Below are 23,387 nucleotides of genomic sequence, written 5' to 3' on the forward strand. Positions count from 1 at the left end.
TGCAATGAAATGTGAAATTCCAGAAGCTGAAAAAATATTTATCTTGTTCTTGGAAACTGTTGGGATTAGCTCCCAGATAGGGCCAACCTTGTGATCAAGTGACTTGTAGCAGCCATCTTAATTTTTTATTCAGTAGGAAAAGGTCCAATTTAAAAAAAAAAGTAATAGGGATAAAGTTTTGAATATACATTGTTTGGGTTCTTTCCCTGTTGTAAGAACCTAACACAAGGAAATAAATGGATTGAATTTTCCACAGTTCCCTCCACAAGCCAGTGTGTAGTGTTAGCAGATGAAAAGATGGATATCTGATACAAGTTTCTTGTGAATAGTTGTGCTCTGTAAGCAGAGTGTCTTATGTTTGTAACCCAATATCTAATGAAAAATTGTTACAATACCAGGTTAACCAGGTTCCCCTTTGATCTGAACTGGATACTGTATTTTGTACATCCCCTCATTTGCACTTGCCCAGTTTATCCAACGATGGACTAGAATACTTTTTATTCATTCATGGAATGAGGGCATTGCTGGCTAGGCCAGCATTTATTGCCCATCCTTAATTGCCTTGAGAAGGTGGTGGTGAGCTGCCATCGTGACCCGCTGCAGTCCATGAGGTGTAGATACACCCACAGTGCTGTTACAGAGGGACTTCCAGGATTTTGACCCAGCGACAGTGAAGGAACAGTGATACATTTTCAAGTCAAGATGGTGCTGGCCTGGAGGGGAGCTTCCAAGTGGTGGTGTTCCCATCTAACTGCTGCCCTTAACCTTCTAGATGGTACTGGCTGTGGGTTTTGAAGGTGCTGTCTAAGAAGGCTTGGTGAGTTCCTGCAGTGCATTTTGTAGATGGTGTACACTGCTGCTACTGTGTGTTGGTGGTGGAGGGAGTGACAGTTAGTGGATGGAGTGCCAATCGAGTGCGCTGCTTTGCCCTGGACAGTATCAAGCTTCTTGAGTGTTGTGGGAGTTGCATTCATCCAGGCAAGTGGAGAATATTCCATCACACTCCTGACTTCTATCTTGTAGCTGGTAGACAGGCTTTAGGGAGCCAGGAGACTTCAATGTGGTCTGGAATTGATGTTAAGGACTTCCAGGACAACTCCCTCCTTACTGAGCCACTACCTATGCTGGGTCTATCCTGCTGATGGGACAGGACATACCCAGGGATGGTGATGATGTCTGGGACATTATCTGTAAGGTATGATTCTGTGAGGAGGACTATGTCAGGCTGTTGCTTGACTAGTCTATGAGATAGCTCTCCCAATTTTTGCGCAAGCCCCCACGTGTTAGTAATGAGCACTTTGTAGATTCAACAAGGCTGAGTTTGCCATTGTTGTTCCTGGTGCCTATGTAGATGCTGGGTGGTCCATCTGGTTTCATTCCTTTCAGACTTTTTAGCAGTTTGAAGCAACTGAGTAGCTTCCTGGGCTATTTCAGAGGGTATTTGCTGTGGGTCTGGAGTCACATTAAGGCCAGACCAGGTGAGGATGGCAGGTTTCCTTCCCTATCTGCCGTGGTGGAATTGAAACCTGAGTCCCTAGGGCATTAGCCTGTATCTCTGCATTACCAGTCCAGTACCACTATGCCTCCACCTGACTTCAGTCCGGATCATTAAACTGATAGCAAATGAATGTACAAAGTATTAGATATGATCAAGTCTTGCCTTCATTTTACTAGCCTTGAGATCAAGAGTGAAAAATAATATACTACACTATCCGACTTCAGTGGGTTGAATGAACTTTTCCTGGCCAGCCTCTTGTTTCTAATCACCTCTGGGCTTGAGGTGAGTGAGGTTTTCCTTACTAAGCCAGGTTTTCTCCTCTTATCTAATTAGCTAACATTCTGCCCTGTGTCCTATTGTCATTCTTTTTTTTTAGTGGTTCCATCAGTGAGAAAACATTTTTTTTCTCTGATTTAACTGTTCAGCGATTCACCAATATGCCTTTCAATAAAACCACTATCTCTCCACATGTCACCTGATATTCTCCAAATTTCTTGTCTTAATGGACCTGGAATTGAACAATTGATCATGCTTAGAGCAGGCTAAACATTTGCAGAGAACCTCTTTCACCCATTCTAATTTCCTAATTCATGTTCCATGCTGGTGGGATACAGGTTGCTGAATGGATAATAGGTTGTGCTTTTGGAGTAAAAGTTGTGGAACATGCTATCACTTTGGAAATGGAGTTTGGCTGCATAATTGGTGTGGACCACTTATAGTTAAACTCCAGTATGATAGTACTTATATAATACAGCAACTGTTGCCTCAGACATCAGACAATACTATTCATTCCAGCAAGCTGATTGTAGTCGCTGACCATATCAACTCTTGGTCCACCAGAGCTTGCAGTGCTGTTGATATAAAGCTTGCAAAATAGCAGATTTAAATTACTTACATTTTGTCAACTACTTGAGAGATTTTATTATTTCAATCCACTAGTAGTAAATCTTTGCAGTTAGTTTTAATGCAATGTCAGAGTTTAACCTATCAAGACAAGCATTTCAACACAGTGCTTGGGAGTAATTGGGCAATAAAATTACAACCTGTGTGAAGGAGGGGCCTCCCCTGTTCCTTTTTTTAAGTTCTACTCTCTAAATTAAATAGGTTAAGCTAAATAAGATTTTTTTATAGAGCCTGAAACATTTTTTTACAATTCCTTGGGAGATCTTTGCTCTGCTTTGTGTGTCAGTTTCCAGAATACTTAAATTGCAGTGTAGTTTAAGAAAAAAAACAATAAACGGATAAAAATAGCATATAATTTGATCATTTTTTCACTACATTGTACTATATATTTTGAATAAGACTTTGCTTCATGTTTGAATAGGCACTGAATCAGCAGATGGAAGATATGCTCAGATGCTGTTTAAGAATTTATTTGAAGATTATATAGATGCTCTCAGGCCTGTAGAAGATACAGATTTAGCCCTGAATGTCACTCTGAAGATTACTCTTTCCCAAATTAAAGATATGGTAAGATTTGCTTCATAGCTCCTTTCCTCACCAATTCTTCCTTTTATTCCCTTTTTTCTTCCTCAAGGTGTTAATACCTTGTTTTAGTCCAGTTCCACTGGGTCACTCACCCTTTACCCAAATGGTCATTCTTCAACTGTGAACCTTGTTAGTGAGTGTTAATTACCAAGAGCACCACAGCCAATTCTGATATTTGCGTATATGTGCTTTCACCAGAAGTTTCTGGATAGGAAGAAGGATTTTTGATTTGCCAAACTAATGATGTTGGGGTGATGATGTTTCGCCAGTGCTGCTGTCCTGACTGAGAACAATTAACAATCAGAGATTGCTCACTGGATAAGTTTGCTGGGTCACCCAGGGAGCCTATTTAAATATATTTGTCCACTTGCGTTTTTATCCAGATAAATGATATAGAACCATAGAAAAGTTATAGTACAGAAGGAGGCTATTTGGCCCATCTTGTCCATGCCAGCCCAAGGACACCCAGGTGCCCTTTCTAATCCCACCTTCCTGCACCCGGCCCATAGCCCTGCAGTTTACAGCACTTTAGGTGCAGACCCAGGTACTTTTTAGAAGAGCTTAGAGTTTCTGCCTCTACCACCAACTTGGGCAGCGAATTCCAGACACCCATTACCCTCTGCGTAAAATGGTTCTTCCTCATCTTGCCACTTGAATCGATGTCCCCTGGTTCCAGAATTCTCCACCAAGGGAAACAGGTTTATCCAGTCCACTCTATCTATTCCCCTCATAGTTTTGTACACCTCAATCAAGTCACCTCTCAGCTGCCTTTGTTCTAAGGAAAATGACCCCAACCCATCCAATCTCTCCTCGTAGCTACATTTTTCTAACTCTGGCAACATTCTTGTAAACCACCTCTGCACTCTTTCCAGAGCTATAATGTCCTTCCTGTAATGTGGTGACCAGAACTGCACACAATACCCCAGTTGTGGCCCCAACATTATATCCTTACTTTTATATTCTATACCCCTACCAATGAAGGAGAGCATTCCATATGCCTTCTTTACAATCTTGTCTACTTGAACTGCTGCCTTCAGGGACCTGTGTACTTGTATGCCAAGATCTCTCACTTCATCTACCCCTCTTAGTATATTCCAATTTATTGTGTAATCCCTGTAACTGTTTGACCTCCCTAAATGTATGACCTCACACTTCTGTATGTTAAAATCCATCTGCCACTTTACTGCCCACTCCAACGACCCATCAATATCGTTTTGGAGATTATGGCTATCTTCTACACTTTGTGTCATCTGCAAATTTCCCAATCGTGCCCCCCCCGCCCATGTTCACGTCCAAATCATTAATATATAATACAACTAGCAAGGGTCCCAACACCAAGCCCTGTGGAACACCACTTGGGACAACTTTCCATTCGCAAGGGCTATTTGAGAGGCAAGACCTTCCTTTAACAAATCCATGCTGACCATCCCTGACTAGTCCATGCCTTTCCACATGACAGTTAATCCTATCTCAGGATTGATTCTACTAATTAGCTCACTACTGATGTGAGACTAACTGGCCTATAATTGTTTGGCGTTTCCTTTGATCCCTTTTTAAACAAGAGAACTACGTTTGCATTTCTCCAGTCCTCCGGTACCTCCCCTGTACCTAGTGAAGATTGGAAAATCTGGCCCTGGTGACTTATCAACTTTCAAGGGTTTCAACCCTTTGAGTACTTCCTCTCTATGACTATCCTGTGCAATATTTCAGTGTTCCTCCTGGACTACTATATCTACATCCTCCCTTTCCTTTATAAACAAGGAGACAAAATATTCATTCAAAACCCTTCCCACAGCCTCTGCATCCACACACAAGTTTCCATCTTCATCTCTGATAGGTCTCGTTTTGCCTTAACTAACCTTTTGGCATTAATGTACTGGTAAAACATCTTTGGGTTACCTTTTAACTTTACTTGCTAATCTTTTTTTCATGACCTCTTTGATTTCCTTTCTTACTTCATCCCTGCACTTCCTATATTTGTCTAGGCTATCTGCAGTGTCTAATTCTTTGTGCCTATCGTACGCTTTCTTTTTCTGTTTGATCTTCTCTAGACAACCAGGGGGTCTAGATTTGGCAGTACCACTCTCTTATTTTTGTAGGGGACATGTCTACTTTGTAGAATTATGATCTCGCTTTTTAGTGCTTCCCACTGGTTTTCCACTGTTTTATCCTCCAGCAGTGCTGTCCAGTCCACCTCAGCCAAGTCCCTTCTCATTTCAGCAAAATTTGCCTTCCCCCAGTTCAAGACTTTTACCTTATCCCTTCCTTTTCCATGCTAATGCTAAATCTAACTGAATTGTGATCACTGTCCCCGATATGGTCGCCAACTGTCACTTCACCCACTTGCCCTTTGTTCCCCAAGACTAGGTCTAGAATTGCATCTCCTCTTGTTGGGTTTGTCACTAATTGGTTGAAAAAATTTTCCTGGACACACTGCATGAATTTGTCTCCCTCAGTGCCCCTTATATTGTTTGAATCCCAGTTGATATTAGGATAGTTGAAGGCTCCTACTATTATTGCCCTCTTGTTCTTACAAGCAGAAATTTGCCTTCAAATTTGTTCTTCTATCTCCCTTTCACTATTTGGGGGTCTGTCGTATACTCCCAGTAGTGTGACTGCCCCTTTTTTTTATTTCTAAGCTCAATCCATAAAGCCTTGTTTGTTGACCCATTTAGTATATCATCCCTTCTCACAACTGGAATTGATTCTTTAACCATTAGTGCCACCCCACCCCACTCTGCTTTTACCTCCTTCTCTATTGTGTCTGAAGACTCTGGTTATAGAGATATTAAGCTGCCAGTTTTGTCCCTCCTTTAGCAAGGTCTCCATTATAGCAATGACATCCTGCTGCCATGTGTCTACATGTGCCCTTAACTATTCTACCTTGTTTGTAATACTCCTTGCGTTGAAGTATAAACAGTTTAACCCTGTCAATTTCCCTTGCTGGACACTTTTTAAACTTTGCTTCTCCTGTAACTCTATGTCCATCACAATGTCCCTAGCTAATGTTCTACCTCCATTTTTCTGATCTGAATCTGGCCTAACTAATCCTACTCCTGGGATCCCATCCCCCTCCCATAGTAGTTTAAATACTCTCTAACAGAACTAGCAAAAGCCCCCGCAAGGACACTGGTTCCAGCTCCGCCTGGGTGCAGCCCGTCTGGTTTGTACAGGTCCCACCTTCCCCAGAACTGGCCCCAGTGCCTCATGAATCTGAATCCCTCCTGGATACACCATCTCTCCAGCCACATGTTCATTTGGTCTATCCTCTTATTCCTACTCTCGCTAGCACGCGGAACTGGGAGTAATCATGAGATGACTACGTTTAAGGTCCTGCATTTTAATTTATCTCCTAACTTCCTGTACTGAGCTTGCAGGTCCTCATCCCTTGGTTTACCTATGTCATTGGTACCAATGTGTACCACGACCACTGGCTGTTTACCTTCCCTCCCCAGAATGTCCTGCAGCCGCTCTGTGATATCTTGGACCCTGGCACCAGGGAGGCAACATACCATCCTTGATGCACGTTTGCGGCCATTGAAGCATCTGTCTGTGCCCCTAACTATTGAATCCCCTATCACTATATCCCTGCCACTTGTTTTCCTCCCACCCCTCTGAGCAGCAGAGCCACCCATGGTGCCATGAACTTGGCTGTTGCTGCTCTCCCCTGTGAGGCATCTCCCCCACCAACAATATCCAAAGCGATATATCTGTTAGTGAGGGGGATTACCACAGGGGTCTCCTGCACTACTTTCCTAAGTCTTACTGTTCCTGATGGTCACCCATTCCCTTTCTGCCTGTGTAATCTTCACCTGCGGTGTGACCACCTCGCTAAACATGCTATCCACGACTTGCTCAGCATCTCAGATGCTCCACAATGAGGCCACCCACAGCTCCAGCTCCGAAATCCGGTTAGCTAGAAGCTGCATTTGGACATACCTTCCGTACACATGGTCACCAGGGATGCTGGAAGCGTCCCTCACTTCCCACATCCTGCAGGAGGAGCATTATCACGGGTCTGAGTTCTCCTGGCACGACGTCCCTCTCAATTAAGCTAGTTACTCCCTTAAAAAATACGCTAGCTTGGCCTTATTTGTGTTAGCTAGGAACCTTGTTTCTTGACTAATTCTACTTGTATAGTACTACTCTATACTTTCTTAGCTCCTACCTCAGTATTAAGCAATGAATTACTTTAATAGATTGAAAAAAAAACTCACCAGGATTTACTCACCAATCAGCTGCTGTTTTTTTTTAAATTCACTTTCAGAAGAGTGTCTCTCGCAGGTCTGGGAAACAATATACGGATTGCTATTTGAGCTTAATTCATATTGAGCTTGAGAAGCTAAATTCTAATCTGTTTTAAAAAGGCACAAAAGACTAAAAATTGAGTAATCTTATCATTGAATACAAAGATGTCAATGTTAAAGTCCCAAATCATATTATGCATTGAATATTTATAAAATATCATTGGTAACAGGAGTGAGCCATTCAGCCCTTTGAGCCTGTTCTGCCATTCAATCTGATCACATCTGATCCATATCCTTCATTACTCAAGTCTATCAGCTGAGCCTCACTCTCTTGCCTCTGATCCACAAAGTTCCGGGTTCAAGTCCTTGAGCACAAAAAGCAAGGCTGACACATCAGTGCAATACTGTGTAAGTATTGTACCATTAGAGGTGCCATCTTTCAGATAAGACATTAAACGGAGAGCCCCATCTGCCTGTTTGCATAGATTTAAAACATCCTGTAGCACTATTTTGAAGAACAGCAGGGGAGATGTCCTGGTGATAAAAATAAAATAATACGGATGCTGGAAATCTGAAACAAAAACAGAAAATGCTGGAAAAACTCAGCAGGTCTAACAGCATCTGACCCTCAGAGTGTGAAGAAGGGTCATATGGACTTGAAACATTAACTCTGTTTCTCTCTTCACAGATACTGCTAGACCTGCTGAGTTTTTTCAGCATTTTCTGTTTTCATTTGTGATATCCTAGCTGGTATTTATCCCTCAAATCAACATCACAAAAACAGATTATCTAGTGACTATTGCATTGCTGTCTGTGGGAGTTGGTGTGTGCAAATTGACTACATTGCAACAGTGACAACACTTTTTTTAAAAAAAAATGCACCTAATTGGCTGTAAAGCACTTTGAGATGTTGGGTCATTGTGAAAAGCGCAATATAAATGTAAATCTTTTCCAACAAAAGTGTATTGTTCTCTCAATCCCAAAAATTATAATTATCGCAGCATCCACAGTTTTGCCACAGTGTTCCAGATTTCCATTGCACTTTGTATGGAAAAGTACTGTCCAATTTGATCTCTAAATGGGATAGCTGTTATTTTATGATTACGCCTCCTTGTTCTGGATTCCCCATTAGATGAAATAGATTCTCTACCAGCCTTACTGAATTTATTTTAATATTTTAAACACCTTGATCAGATCTTTTAAATGTGAAGGTTCTGAAACCTTCAACCCGCATATCCCCAGCAAACCTCCCATTAAATCTGAGAGATACCAATTCTAAGAATACTATTGGTTTGGTGCCAAAATCTGAACACAGCGCTCCAGCTGGGGACCTGGCCATAACCCTGTACAACTGAAACATCATGTCCTCACTGTTGAATTCCAACTGCCTTGAAATAAAGGCCAACATTCCATTTGAATTATTATTATTACTTTTCTTGCTTACTTTTTGTACCTGAGTTGTCGTCGTCGTGTTCCTTCCATCTATGAAAAATGATGGACACGCTGCAACCAATCAATTTCAGATGGTGTCTTCATACGACACACCTTTGCTGATGGCTGAAGAGACTGATCCCTGAAAGGCAGGTTGTGCCTCAAGTGCTACAACACGGAGCTTCCAAGTATCATTGTGGGTCATTGTTATCGACATTGGTGGCTGCCAAGCAGCTGTCCACTGGCCATTGTGGTGGTGCACTCCAGCCCATAAGTGGTGTCACCATTTTCCTGTCATCATCTAGTGACTCCCAGCTATGATGATTGATGCTTAGTAGCAGCCTGACATGAAGGCTCTGTGTAGTAGCAACACAAGTAGTATTCTCCACTAACAGGATGCTGCCATCAAGCCAAAAGACATCTGCCTACCCCACAAATAAGTAATGTGGTAAATGAATTTCAATGCCGGTGTGATGCCAGGTTTGTAAGATGTACGTCCCAATGATTGGTGGATCGTACCAAACAGCATGTCCCTTTGGTTGTTCACACCAGGCAAAATATTGACCATACTCAAACAGCCCATGCTGGCAAAATTCAAAATATAGTGTTCAACAAAATATAGTATAGATGTAATTCCATGGTTGGACAATACTTACTAAACAATCCTGATAGTTTAATTTTTAGCACAAACACCCAATTTGAGATTATGTCAGGCTTGCAATGTGGCTCACTTATGCATGCTAGAAGCTGCATATAATCACATACAGAGGCATGTCCTTTGCAAACAAAGAACATGTCTTTTTCGACTAAACAAAAGCTTGGGGGACAGCCATTACTTGGTTCATTCCCCATGGTAATGCCTTGACCAATTAGAGTCTACCTGCCTGGTTTGAATTTAAACAAAACCTTGGTGGCTACTTGTTCCCAGGTGCATTCTCCACAGCAACGTCTCTACCAGTCAGAGCCCATTTTCCAACTAATCAGCACACTCTTCTCATCCAGTATAAATAGTTCCCTTTGAAATTTGGTATCCTTGAGGAAACTGTCCTGATGTGTGCAAGGCAAAAAGGTTTGACAGCATGTCTCTCTTTCAGCAATATTTAAGATAGAGAAGTTGATTGTAGCTTGAGGGACAATATGAAATAAAATTGCAATAGAATTTTAATTCAATTTATTTTTGAGGTAATTTTATTTTTCATGCTTGTAGGACGAAAGGAACCAAATTTTGACTGCTTACCTTTGGATTCGACAAATCTGGTTTGATGCTTTCCTTAAGTGGGACCGAGACAAATATGATGGACTTGATGCTATACGAATACCCAGTAGCTCTGTGTGGAGACCTGATATTGTTCTATATAACAAGTAAGTTGAAATGCAATTTCTTTATCAACAATTACAACATTTCAACAGTATCTGCACTTCCAAAGAACGTCATTGGCTGTAAAGCATTTTGAGATGTCCTTCGAGAAGTGCTATATAAATTAAAGTAATTGTTTTTCAATTAAATTTTACTGACAATGATTATTTATTATAACCATTTCCTTAAATTGCAATTCGCTGTTCATGTGCACTTTGACAACACAGGAACAATCTGTATTTTCACTTTCCTATAACAAATGTATGTGTAGTTAGTATAATTTATTTATAGCAGATTAGTTCGACTGGTTTTGTATTTGTGTGTACTTTTAAATAAAATAAGGATAATTGCTCAAATTAAAGGGGTATGTGCAATTCAGGCTTGGGGGCCCTACCTCCCATTTAACTTTTTTATCAATCTATTTGTAAAATACACTACAGTTGGTTTTTATAGATTCTCTCCTCTCCTTTCCTTATCCTTTACTTAATTGTTGTCCTTATTTCCTTTTTCTTCGATCTTTATCTTCACATACAGGCCCCATCAGCACATTTCAATCTTTGCTCATTTTTAACCACTTTATTTATCTAAACCAATATGCATGTTAGAGTAGTCTCCATTTTTAATGTTGTATATTAATTCTGAAACTTTGCAGTTTAAAAAAAAATTCCCGTTTGTTGGTGTATAGTTCTGTTAATTTGTCTTTTGACTTTAACTCAGATCTTTCTAAAATCTCTCCTATTCCAATCTTGTATCGTTGCTTCTGTACTAATTATTTTTCCTATTCTATTTTATTTTAAAATCTTAAATTGTCAATATGTCTCCAAAGGTGTTCAGCCACACTTGTCTGAGTGTGGCATCAAGGAGCCCTAGCAAAACTGGAGTCAATGGGAATCGGCTGGAAGGGTGGTAGTAGGGGGAGGGGAAGCTCTCCACTGGTTGGTGTCATACCTAGCACAGAGGTTCTGGTTGCTGGTCAATCATCTCAGTTCCAGGACATCATTGTAGGAGTTCCTCAGGGTACTGTTCTAGGCCCAACCATCTTCAGCTGCTTCATCAATGACCTTCCTTCTGTCATAAGCTAGAATTAGGGATGTTTGCTGATAATTACACAATGTTCAGCACCATTCATGACTCCTCAGATACTGAAGCAGTCCATGTCCTAATGCAGCAAGACCTGGACAATATGACATTCAATGGCATTACCATTGTTGATTCCCTCACCTATCAACATCCTGGGGGTTTTGATTGACGAGAAACTGAACTGGACTAGCCATATAAATGCTGTGGCTACAAGAGCAGGTCAGAGGCCAGGAATCCTGCGGTGAGTAAATCACCTCCTGACTCCCCAAAGGCACAAGTCAGGAGTGTGATGGAATACTCTCCACTTGCCTGGATGAGTGCAGCTCCCACAAAACTCAAGAAGCTCAACACCATCCAGGACAAAGCAGCTGCTTGATTGGCACCCCATCCGCAAACATTCACTCCCTCCACTTCCACTGACACATGGTGGCAGCAATGTGTACCATCTACGAGATGCACTGCAAAAACTCAACAAGACTCCTTAGACAGCACCTTCCAAACCCACAAACACTATCATCTAGAAGGACAAGGGCATAAGATCATAAAGAACTAGGAATAGGAGGCAACCACTCATCCCTCGAGCCTGCTCTGCCATTCATGGCTGATCTGCTTGTGTTCCAATTTGCACATTCCCATCTACCCCAAAAAATCTTTTGATTCCCTTGCCTAATAAGAATCTACCTCTGCCTTAGAAATACTCAATGACCCCACCTCCACCACCTTCTGAGGCAGAGTTCCAAAGGCGCACTACCCTCAGAGAAAATTTCTCCTCGTCTCTGTCCTAAAAGGATGACCCCTAATTTTAAAACCGTGTCCCCTAGTCTGGACTCACCCACAAGAGAAAACATTCTTTCAACGTCCACCTTGTCAAGGCCATTCAGGATCTTATATACTTCAATCAAACCACCCCTCACTCTTCTAAATTCCAGTGGATACAAGCCCAGTCTGTCCAACCTTTCTTCATAAGGCAACCCACTCATTCCAGGTTTCAAATTCATAAACTCCTCCGAACCATCTCCAATGCATTTACATCCTTCCTTAAATAAGGAGACCAAAACGGCACACACTATTCGAGGTGCAGTCTCACCAAGGCCCTGTATAACTGAAGTGTGACATCCTTACTTTTATGTTCAATCCATCTCGTAATAAAGGATAGCATTCCATTAGCTTTAATTACTTGCTGTACCTGCATACTAACTTTGACTCACATATTTTAACACCTTGATCCCTCTGCACTTCAGAATTATGCAGCCGTTCTCCATTTAAGTAATCCTCTGCTTTTTTGTTCTTCCTGCCAAAGTGAACAACTTCAATTTTCCCTCATTAAACTCCATTTGCCAGGCCTTCGCCCACTCACTCAACTCATCTATATCCATCTGAAACCTCCTCATGTCCTCTTCACAGCACACTTTCTCACCTATCTTTGTGTCATCTGCAAATTTAGCTACCATGTCTTTGCTCCCCTCATCTAAGTCATTGATGTAAATTGTAAAAAGTCGAGGCTTCAGCACAGACCCCTGTGGGACTCCACTTGTCACATCCTTCCAATCCAAAAAAGACCCATTTATGCATACGCTCTGCTTTCTGCCAGTCAGCCAATCTCCTATCCTTGCTAATATGTTACCCCCTACACCATGCGCATTTATTTTCTGTAATAACCTTTGATGTGGCACCTTATCAAATGCCTTCTGGAAATGCAAGTACAGTATGTCCACAGGCTCCCCTTTATCCACAGCGCATGTTACTCCTTCAAAAAAACTCCAATACATTAGTTAAACATGATTTTCCTTTCACAAAACCATGCTGACTCTTCCCGATTGCCTTGAGCACTTCTAATTGACCAGCTATAACCTCCATAATGATTGATTCTAACAACTTCCCCATGAGAGATGTCAAGCTAACTGGCCGATTTGTTTCCTGTTTTCTGCCTCCCTCCCTTCTTGAATAGAGTGGTTATATTTGCTACTTTCCAATCCGATGGAACCTTTCCAGAACCTAGCGAGTTTTAGAAAATTAATACCAACAGGCAACAGATACATGGGAACACCACCACCTGCAAATTTTCCCCAAGCCACTCACCATCCTGACTTGGAAATATATCGCCCTTCCTTCACTATTGTTGGGTCAAAATCCTGGAACTCCCTCCTTAACAGCACTGTTGGTGTACCTACACCATATGGACTGCAGCAGTTCAAGAAGACAGCTCACCATCACCTTCTCCAAGGGTAATTAGGGGTGGGCAGTAAATGCTGGCCCAGCCAGGGAGAGCCACATCCTAAGAATGAATTAAAAAAAAAAACTTGCTCTATTTTGTTAGTCAATACTAGATCAGGCAACAACCCTTCTCTTGAAGGCATATGAAGACACTACAGAAGAACGCAAGAAATAGAAGCAGGAATAGACCATACAGCCCCTCAAGTCTGCTCCACCATTCAATGCGATCATGGCTGATCTTCTGCCCCTATCTCATTTCCCTGTATGCTGCTCATATCCTTTGATTCCCAAGAGACCAAAAATCCGGCAGCCCTTGGGTGTGAGCCATTGTGTTTAATTGGACAGCCGCCCAGGTGGAGACCTCTTAATTTCCACTGCTGGAAATATACCGTCATCTGTCTTGATGTGAGGATGTGTCCCCCTTTTGGCCCTGGCAGTGGGGCTTCTGCCATCGCAAGAAAATTCAGCCTCTTTTGTGTGGGACTTTATTGAAAACCTTGGAAATTTAAGTATACTACATCTGCTAACTCCCCTTTATCTATCTACTAGTTACATACTCTAATAAACTTGTCAAGCACCTTTCCCACTTATCAAATCATATTGACTTTGATCATACTATGATTTTCTAAGTGCATTGTTAAGACTCCCAGCATTTTCCCAGACTAACTGGCCTATAGTTCCCTGATATTTTTTCCCCTCACATTTTTTTCTTGAATAATGTTCACTTCTAATTTTCTGTCTAGAATTTTGGAATTTTGGTAAACCATCCAGCGTATCTCTGCAGCTACCTCTTTTAGAACTCCTGAATGTGGCCATCAGGCCCTGGGGATTTGTCTGCTTTTAGTCCCTTAAGTTTCTCAAATACGTTTTCTCTATTGATATTAATTATCATAAGTCCCTCACTCTTATTAGCCTCCTCACCCGCCCATGGTTACCCTCTATTTTCTGTTATGTAATTTGCGTGTCTCGCTGTGAAGACCGACACACAATCTTTGTTCAACATCCCTGCTATTTCCTCATCCCCTCCACCCATCCATGATCATTTCTCCTGACTCTGTCTCTAAGGGACCAATGTTTATTTTAGCTACTTTTTTTTTATATACTTATCTACTTTTTGGTTACCATCTGCTGGTTTCTAAAGCACTCCCAATCATTAAGCTTACGGCTATTCCTTACAACATTATAAACTTCTCATCTTAAACTATCGTAAAGTTTCCTAGCAAGCCAGGGATGGATCCTTCTGAGTTTTTGTATTTTAATGGAATCTATTTCTCCTGAACATTATGCATTGTTTTATTACATGTTTCCCACTGATTCATTACTGCCACAACTTTTAGTGTATTTTCAAAATCAATTTTGGCCAGCTCTTTCATCATACCTTTACAATTGGCTTTATTTATGTTTAAGATTTTTGTTTGTGGTTGGAATATATCAGCCTCAAAATTAATATGAAATTCAATTGTATTATGATTATTTTCCCCAGAGGATCTTTTGCAATGAGATCGCTAATTAACCCTGCCTCAAAATACTAGATCAAGGATAGTTTTGTCCCTAGTTGGTTTCACAATGTATTGTCCCATGAAACAGTTGCGAACGCATTCTACAAACTCTTCTTCCAGACTGTTTGCCAAATTGATTTGCTAGTCACAACAGACTTGAGAAAAGTTATTGCTCATGGAATAAAGGGGACAGTAGCAACTTGGATACAAAATTGGCTGAAAAATAGGAAGCAGATAGTAATGGTCAATGGATACATTTTGGGCTGGAAGAAGGTTTGCAGTGGAGTTCTCCAGGGGTCGGCTGTGGGGCCCTTGCTTTTCCTGATGTATATTAATGATCTAGATCTTGGTGTGCAAAGGACACTTTCAAAGTCTGCGGATGATATGAAGCTTGGGAGTGTTGTAATCTGTGAGGAGGACAGTGTAGAACTTCAGAAGGACATAGACAATTTGGTGGAGTGGACAGATAGGTGGCAGATTAAGTTCAATGCAGAGAAGTGTGAGGTGATACATTTTGGCAAGTAAAACGTGGACAGACAATATAAAATAAGGGGTGAAATTTTGAAGAGGATGCAGGAGCAGAAAGACCTGGGTGTTTATGGGCATCGATCATTGAAGGTGGCAGGACAGGTGGAGAGAGCAGTTAATAAAGCATGTATATCCTAAGCTTCCTTAATAGGGGCATTGAGTACAAAAGCATGGAGGTTATGCCGAATTTATGTAAGACACTCGTTAACTTCAGCTGGAGTATTGTGTGTAGCTTTGGGTATCACATTATGGGAAGGATGTGAACACATTTGGAGAGAGTGCAGAAGAGGTTTACAAGAATGGTTCCAGGGATGAGAACCTTCAGTTATGAAGATGGATTGAAGAGTTTGGGACTGTACTCCTTGGAGAGAAGAAGGCTAAGAGGAGATTTGAAAGTTCAAAATCATGAAGGGGCTGGACAGAGTAGATGGGGAGAAGCTGTTCCCACTTGTAAAAATATCAAGAAAGAGAGGGCACAGATTTAAAGTGATTTACAAAAGAAGCAAATGTGACATGAGCAAAAACTCTTTCTCACTACGAGAGGTATGGGCCTGGAAGTGTGGAGGAGGCAGGTTCAGTCAAGGCTTTTGAGGGCATTGGATGATTATTTGAATAGAAACAATATGCAAGGGCATGGGGAAAAGGCAGGGCAATGGAACTATGCCATAATGCTGATTTGGAGAGCTGGTGCAGACACGATGGGCCGAATGGCCTCATTCTGTGCTGTTAAAGTTCTGTGATTCTAGTCAATATCAAGATTAATGTCCCCCACAAGTGTTAAAATACTTTGTTAAAAGTTCCATTAATTTCTTGCTTAATGGCTTGTCCAAAGAAGTAATGAACCCATTTTAGGAATTCCATGCCCCTCCCTGTCAATGAGCAAGTAATTTAAATCTAGAACATCTCTCTCCTTCACCAATATTGTCACCTTCCTATCTCTTCATTTGTATTGTGTCTTCTACAGATATTATAACCCAATATAAGCCAGTGAATACCCATGGCAGAATATTGCCATCAGCGTGCAGGGGTTGGGTGCGACACACTGACGTGTAAAATGATGTGCAATGACATTGGGTGTGCATCCCAACATTGTCACACGTCATTCTGATATTTTGTTCTGCAAATGTGCGCCTGCCGAACTGTCAACGGCCTAGTAAGCCCATTGAAAAAGTAATTAAAGTTGTTAACAACGCTGTCCTTCCAACCTTGAGATTGGGCAGGTGAAGAGCCCAAGCGGCCTTTGTGTTTTTCAGAAAACCTCATCCACAAGTGGGATGAGGTTTCCTGAAGGTTTTATAAAATAATTAAATAAATTTTGCAAAATTCACAATCATATCCCAGCTCCTGTGACACTGTCACATGAGGGGACACGTATAAATAATTTTCTACTTCATTTATTAAAAAGCTTTATTATCAGCTTAAATCTCCATGAGGCAGCTCTGTGCCTCAGGGCGATTTCTGCACTCTTTGCGCACATGCGACTCTCCCTCCTCCCCTCGCCTGCAGAGTTAACTAGCTGCACGTTATGCTGGGTGGGCCTTAATTGGCCTGCCTGTGTAAAATGGTGGTGCGCAGCTGATCGCGGGTGGCAATCGGCTCAGCGCCCGTTCCAGCCCACCTGCCATAGGAAAAATTCTACCCCATGTTTCTGTTACGTCTATTAAATCTACACCTTTTCATTTAATTGCTGCAGTTTTGTTCCCAAACTGAGCATTGCAATATGTGCTTTGTTTTTTGTTTGTCCTTAAAGATATTCCTTTCCTCTTTTTTCTGTAGGCTAATGCATTGTTTCTTTATCTCACTGTTCTCCTCACCTGCAAGTGGCTGATTAAATCTCCATCCTTTTTCTTTTATTTCTTCTTTTTACTAAATTACTCTCTTGCTTATTTATGTTGTTCATTAAAATCTTTTGTACTTGCTCTTTCCCCACCTCCCATCATTTCTAATTTAAATGACTCCATGACTCCTCACTTCCCCATTACACCAATCCATTAGCTCCCTTCCTGCCCAGATCTAGCCCATTGCCAAAATAGTCTCCATCTTCCCCAGAACTGCTGTCAACACACTAAAATGGAAACCCATTTCCTGGCCTCATCCCTTTAGCCCCTATCTTATTATCTTTCCCTATTCCAGCAAATGACTGATGGATTATCACCCTTGAAGTCTTGCTCCTAAATAATTACTTTACTTCCATTTAAAATTTGGCTTTTTCCTCTTTTCCCCTGAGGATGAGGTATTTCCTAGGAGTAATGCAGTAAAGTTTTGGTAAGTGTGGGTAGACATCGGAACTTATTGCATCTGATTTATACCTATAAAATGGGCACAAGGTGGTCTGATTTGAACACCACAGCCCTGTACCTCCAGGACTAAAACCTTTTTTTTTAGAAAAAAAAGCTATTAGGACTCTTGTATATGCTAATATACAGCCTAATGGCTGTTTTAACACCCCTTGTGGGAGTTGGGTTGCTCTGAGTAGAGCAGGTGTCAGACCTTCTCTGCTCAGGCTTTACAGGTGTGGATCAGGCGTAATAAACAGGAGTGTTCCTCCCAGCTGCACTGCATTCTGGCCAGCTGCGATTGGCCATCATACCACTGCCTTCCCCTCCCGCTAACCCCTGGCACATACCTGGGCACCATTGCTGGCAAGGCAAGTGGCACAAAATTTGTTTTCCAAGCTGTGAACCTGCCTGTGGAGACATAGCACTCAGCAGATGGTCAAAGTTATGGAAATAAGGCCTGGCAGTGTCAGTTCTGGGCCCAAAACTTGTCCAAGACAAATTTTTATCAGTATAAACCTGAACAGAAGAATGAACAAAATAATAACCCTGCCTTCATTTTATTAGTGAATTCCAGTGTGGTGGAAAAGGTGCTGAAAATTTGGAGGATTCTTGCAGGCTTAATGCTTTTCCTTCCTAAACGGAATATTTGTGGAAGCAAGGCAGTGGGCGAACAGGTTTTCATCTTCACTGCCTGGGTTATAAATTGGCAGAGCAGATTACCCACCCATTATGTAAGCTGCTGACATTTGCAGCACTGAAATCAGTGGAATGAAAATAAGGCTGGTTCTGTGAAGGTTGGCTGAACTGCTCAGCCAGATTGTCACCCAGCGGTGAAGATGAATATCCATGCTATTTGCTTAAAGGAAACAACATTACAACCACATTTTAAAAAGCAGTTTTACAGTTGGAGAAAGGTATTGAGTAGCTTAACAAGAATGATTCCATGGGCCAGATTTCAGCAGAAGACTTTGCTCAAGAAACAATAATGCTGCAAGGAAGAAATTCCTTCAGGAGAGAATGAGGGAGGGCAGAAACTGAAAAGGGCTAAGTAGCTCAAGTACTGTAGTTAATTTTTAGGTGGCTGTTATCATTTGTACTTATGACATGACTGAATATTTTCTTAAGATCCTTTTGTAACTGACTGCCATGGATGCTTTGGTAACTTGTTATTTTAGAGCTGATGATGAATCTACAGGATCCAAGGAGACTAATGTGGTGTTAAGATATGATGGGCAGATTACGTGGGATGCTCCAGCGATTACGAAGAGCTCTTGTGTAGTGGATGTGGCTTACTTCCCATTTGATGATCAGAGATGCAATCTTACTTTTGGCTCTTGGACCTACAATGGAAATCAGGTTGACATCACAAATGGACTTGACAGTGGAGACCTGACTGATTTTGTGGAGAATGTAGAATGGGAAGTACATGGAATGCCAGCAACAAAGAATATAATAACATATGGGTGTTGTTCAGATCCTTACCCAGATGTCACCTATACATTAATCCTCAAAAGGAGGTCTTCCTTTTACATTTTTAATTTGTTGATCCCATGTGTAATGATCTCATTCCTAGCACCATTAGGATTTTACCTACCAGCTGATTCTGGAGAGAAGGTATCTCTTGGTGTGACTGTGCTCCTAGCATTGACTGTGTTTCAGCTGATGGTTGCAGAAAGCATGCCTCCATCTGAAAGTGTTCCACTGATTGGTAAGTGACCAGCCTTGAGCATCAGTAAAGTTGTCAGTGAATGGTTATGCTCAAAATTATGGGCTGGAAAGTAATTACACTTAGAAACTTTCCAAATTTCAGAAGTACAATGTATTTTGTGACAAAATACATCACCCTGTGCAGGCTGTTACTGCTTTTCATAAAATTTATTTCAAATTAGGTTTTTAAATTAGACTTGCATATGTGATCATCATTAACATTGTTTCCAGGTGGGCCTCTTTAGTTATTGTGTAGCAGAAGCAACCCATAACTTTTTTCACATTTGCACCATTTGGGGATTAATTTCCTTGGTTTATTTCACTGTGTTGCTGTAACTTTGAAAGAGATACTGTTTGTGTCTAAAACTTTCTGTCAAACACCTGGCAGGGTTACAGTAGTGGAATGGGCATTGGCTTAGCAATAACTGTGTGCTGATGGAATTAGCACACTCCAAGACCTCTGACTTGGTGACCTTGTCCTGCCAAGTGATGGCGAGGATCATCTCTCGTCCCGATCTTGGCCATGTCTCTTACTAACTCTATCAATTGAGCATTGGAGTAAGGTACTTCATAATTATTATGTAATTCTCGGGTCCCTTGTCGGGGGAACTTTTGTTTCATTGGGGCCATTGGTTCTGACGTGTTTCAATCTCGGGGCTCAGGAGTATGGCGGGGGCCTGCAGCTCCCATGCTGGGGACCATCATCAGACTCCCCATCCCCTGGATTCATTAGGTACTCAGTCCCCTGTGCTGTACTCGACTGCTACCTCAATTCCCAAATTTGGACCTCACTGCTGATGGCTTATTTTACTGAGAGTCATTTCGCAATACCCTAAAGACAGCTTTTAATCTTTCACTTCTTCCTTTTCTGTTCTCTCCACCCCCTCTACATTAAACTTATTCTCCTCCTTGCATTAATTGCACTTCAACTTGCATTTTGTCAAGTGACATTTCACACCACGATTCCACACACTCCCATTTTATCCCTTTCACATTTTAACTTATCGCGTTCCTCTGTGAGATTGCTCATTAACTTATTTACTACCGCTTCTCTGTCACCAGCTTTCCTCTGGAGTTCCACCTTCTCGAACACCAGTTGTCTAAATTTTCCCCTCTTGTCTTTGGACTTGCACCTTATTTGCCAGAAGCCAAATGACTTTCATTCATTGGGCCTTGGTGAGAGAACCCAGCCTTTCTCACCTTCAGCTATTTCCTCAACCCAAGGTTCTAACACACCAATTTTTTTTAAGTGATTATCTAGTCACTAATCTTGTCGGATTTAGCTGTTGTCAATTACTTTAGTCTCCTGCCTGATTAGCAAAATTTGGGGGTGATTTTTTTCCCCTTTTAAGTTTGGAGACCGAGAGTTATGACTGACTCACTCTGACACCTTTACTGGGAATTTTAAAGAAAACAGCTTCAACTAAATTATTGTTACTCATCTGGTGGTTGACCTGAGATGGCTGTAAGTCACTTAGGAGTGATCTTTGACTGACATCTTCCTGTTTGGTTCACTGGAGTTCACCTTGTTGATACTTGCCTTCTTTCTTGAGCACTCCTGTGTCGGACTTGCAGGAGTTTACATACAAAATACAGTTTTTGAAAGGGCTCATGCACAATCCTCTTCTGGATGTGGATTGGTTAGTTGGGTGTATGATTGGCTGCTGGTTGGTTAGTGTATTCTCAAATTTTTTCTATTGCATTAGCCATAGAAGGACTTCTTGTCCTTCTGTGATTACCTGTCTGGCTTTGATCAGTGTGCTATGACTAACTGTTCTCTTTCAGTATAAATTGTTCTTTCCAATTCAGCAGTATCATAAAATTAGCAAGTATTGTACACTTCCAGTTCCAATGTAACAAACAATGTTCTGAACTCCCACTCAATCTGTTAACACTTTTCTTACTCTTTTTGTCGGCTGCCAGTCTCTTCTCAAACTCTTTCTATGCTTCTCTTAGTTCAGAGCGGAAGTGGAAAACTCTCTAACTTGTATTATCAACCTGACATCTGCCGCATGCCCCTTTGACCCACCTGCTTGATAAATTTGCTAATGACATACAAGCTATCCATGGAGAAATGTTTCAAACTAAATTTGACTAACAGACACCTGGCTAGGCACTGAAAAGTGGCTGCTGTCTTTGAGCAGAAACCCAAGAAGGAGTCCATCTCTTTGGGAGAGAGGGTAGAAACTGGCAAAAACAAAGTAACTCCTGTATAAAAGACACAATAGATCAAGTTTGTTTTCATTCAAGGAAGAGAGGCATGGGGTGTTCAAACGAAATTGGTGGAAATTAGTACATCATCTGGCTTTGGAAGCCATTTGAATAAATGAGTTTTATTTTGGTAGTTTTGCTCCTCAACAGATTGAGTATTGGGTAGAATGCACCAAAAGAATAAATTGTGTACACCGTCTGTGGAGACAACAGCTTTTATGAATCAAATAACCTTTTCTTAATTCTGTGCCTGGACCTAAAATAAGTTATGCATTTTGAGTTTTGCAATGAAATCTTTAAATCATTCCAATATTTGTTTCTCTTTATCCTTCAGGTAAATACTACATAGCAACAATGACAATGATCACTGCCTCTACTGCACTGACAATTTTCATCATGAATATTCATCACTGTGGGCCAGAAGCCAAACCAGTTCCAAAATGGGCAAAAGTGATCATATTGCAATACATGTCAAAGATCTTTTTTGTGTATGATATTGGTGAAACTTGCACAGTGGTGCAAAAAGATGATAAAAATGACTATAGACTACAGATGGATAATTCCAAGACAAATGAAAAATTCAGAAAAGAGCAAGAGTTAACAATAAAGGCTCAGCTGTCTAAAAATTACCAATGCTCCAACACAATTCTGAAGGAAGAAGCTACCCTGTCTGTAATACCAGTGCATCAGTGTCCAGTATGCAACCAGAAAGTACCCAATGAGCATTTTGATGGAAGCATAGGGGGCAGTTGTGTCAGTGAAGAGGATCTTAACATGTCCTCCTGTTTCTGTTATTTGCATCGAGGCAGGGTGGTGAAAAATATTGAATTTATAGCCAATTGTTTTAGAGAGCAAAAAGCAACCAATGCTAAATCTGCTGAATGGAAGAAAGTAGCTAAAGTAATGGATCGTTTCTTCATGTGGATTTTCTTTTTAATGGTGTTTTTTATGAGCATTTTAATTGTAGGAAAAGCAACATAACTTTATTTTCACATCTTATATAATGTTTACTTGCATACTCAATTTTAACTATTATAGTATAGCAGTTTTATACTTTGGTGCTAGTGAAGTTTGGAAGTGGATAGCCTTATAACTCAGCCTGTTAAGTCAATGAACCCTTTAAAATTATTTCAGTTTTTACAAACCTGAATGTAGAATCCACCCGCTCTCTACATTCAACTTAGGTCAATAGGTTGTATTGTCTTTCAGATGTCAAATCTGGTTTTATAATGCAGGACCACATTATTTAGTTAGTTGTAATATAATAGATGTCGCCAGCAGCAGTTTCCTCTTTGTGGAGTCTTAAAACATGCAACTCTCAAATGTTTGCTGAACTAAAAATATTTTACTGGTCTCTTTGCTATTGTGTACCTAATATTGTTACTTAACTACTCCTGTAAATACTTTTGGATTGTCACTTGGTTTATGGAGCTAAGTGAAATAATGGTTGACCAGCCCAGGTAGCATCATACGAACAGACAAACAAGTAGCAGGAGTAGGCCATTTGGCACCTTGAGCCTGCTCTGCCATTTAATAAGATCATGGCAGATCTGATGGTAACCTCATCTGCATCCCATCTACCCCTGCTAACCTTGCTTACCAAGTCACCTCTTACTCTTCTAAACTCCAGCGGATACAAGCCTAGTCTATCTAACCTTTCCCCATAAGGCAACCCATCCATTCTGGGCATTAGCCTGGTAAACCTTCTCTGAACTGCTTCCAATGCATTTACATCTTTCCTTAAATAAGGTGAACAATACTGTACACAGTATTCCAGATGTGGTCTCACTAGTGCTCTGTATAATTGAAGCATAACATAACTACTTTTGTATTTAATTCCCCTCGCAA

The 23,387-nt window shown here is 41.1% G+C and overlaps 1 protein-coding gene across 4 annotated transcripts in view; it reads left to right on the plus strand.

Annotated features, from left to right (window-relative positions):
- Positions 1–22,892, plus strand: part of chrna9a (cholinergic receptor, nicotinic, alpha 9a) — a 79,885-nt gene extending 56,993 nt beyond the window's left edge. For all 4 annotated transcript variants that reach the window (XM_041198517.1, XM_041198435.1, XM_041198473.1 and 1 more), the window contains 4 exons: positions 2,823–2,968; positions 9,872–10,026; positions 18,797–19,329; positions 21,874–22,892. In XM_041198517.1, the coding sequence (XP_041054451.1) occupies positions 2,823–2,968; positions 9,872–10,026; positions 18,797–19,329; positions 21,874–22,520 (1,481 nt within the window). In that variant the 3' untranslated portion in view covers positions 22,521–22,892. The remainder of the gene's footprint in view (positions 1–2,822; positions 2,969–9,871; positions 10,027–18,796; positions 19,330–21,873) is intronic.
- The last annotated feature ends 495 nt before the right edge of the window (positions 22,893–23,387 follow it).

This window comes from Carcharodon carcharias, chromosome 1, assembly GCF_017639515.1.
Source record: "Carcharodon carcharias isolate sCarCar2 chromosome 1, sCarCar2.pri, whole genome shotgun sequence".
Taxonomy (NCBI): domain Eukaryota; kingdom Metazoa; phylum Chordata; class Chondrichthyes; order Lamniformes; family Lamnidae; genus Carcharodon; species Carcharodon carcharias.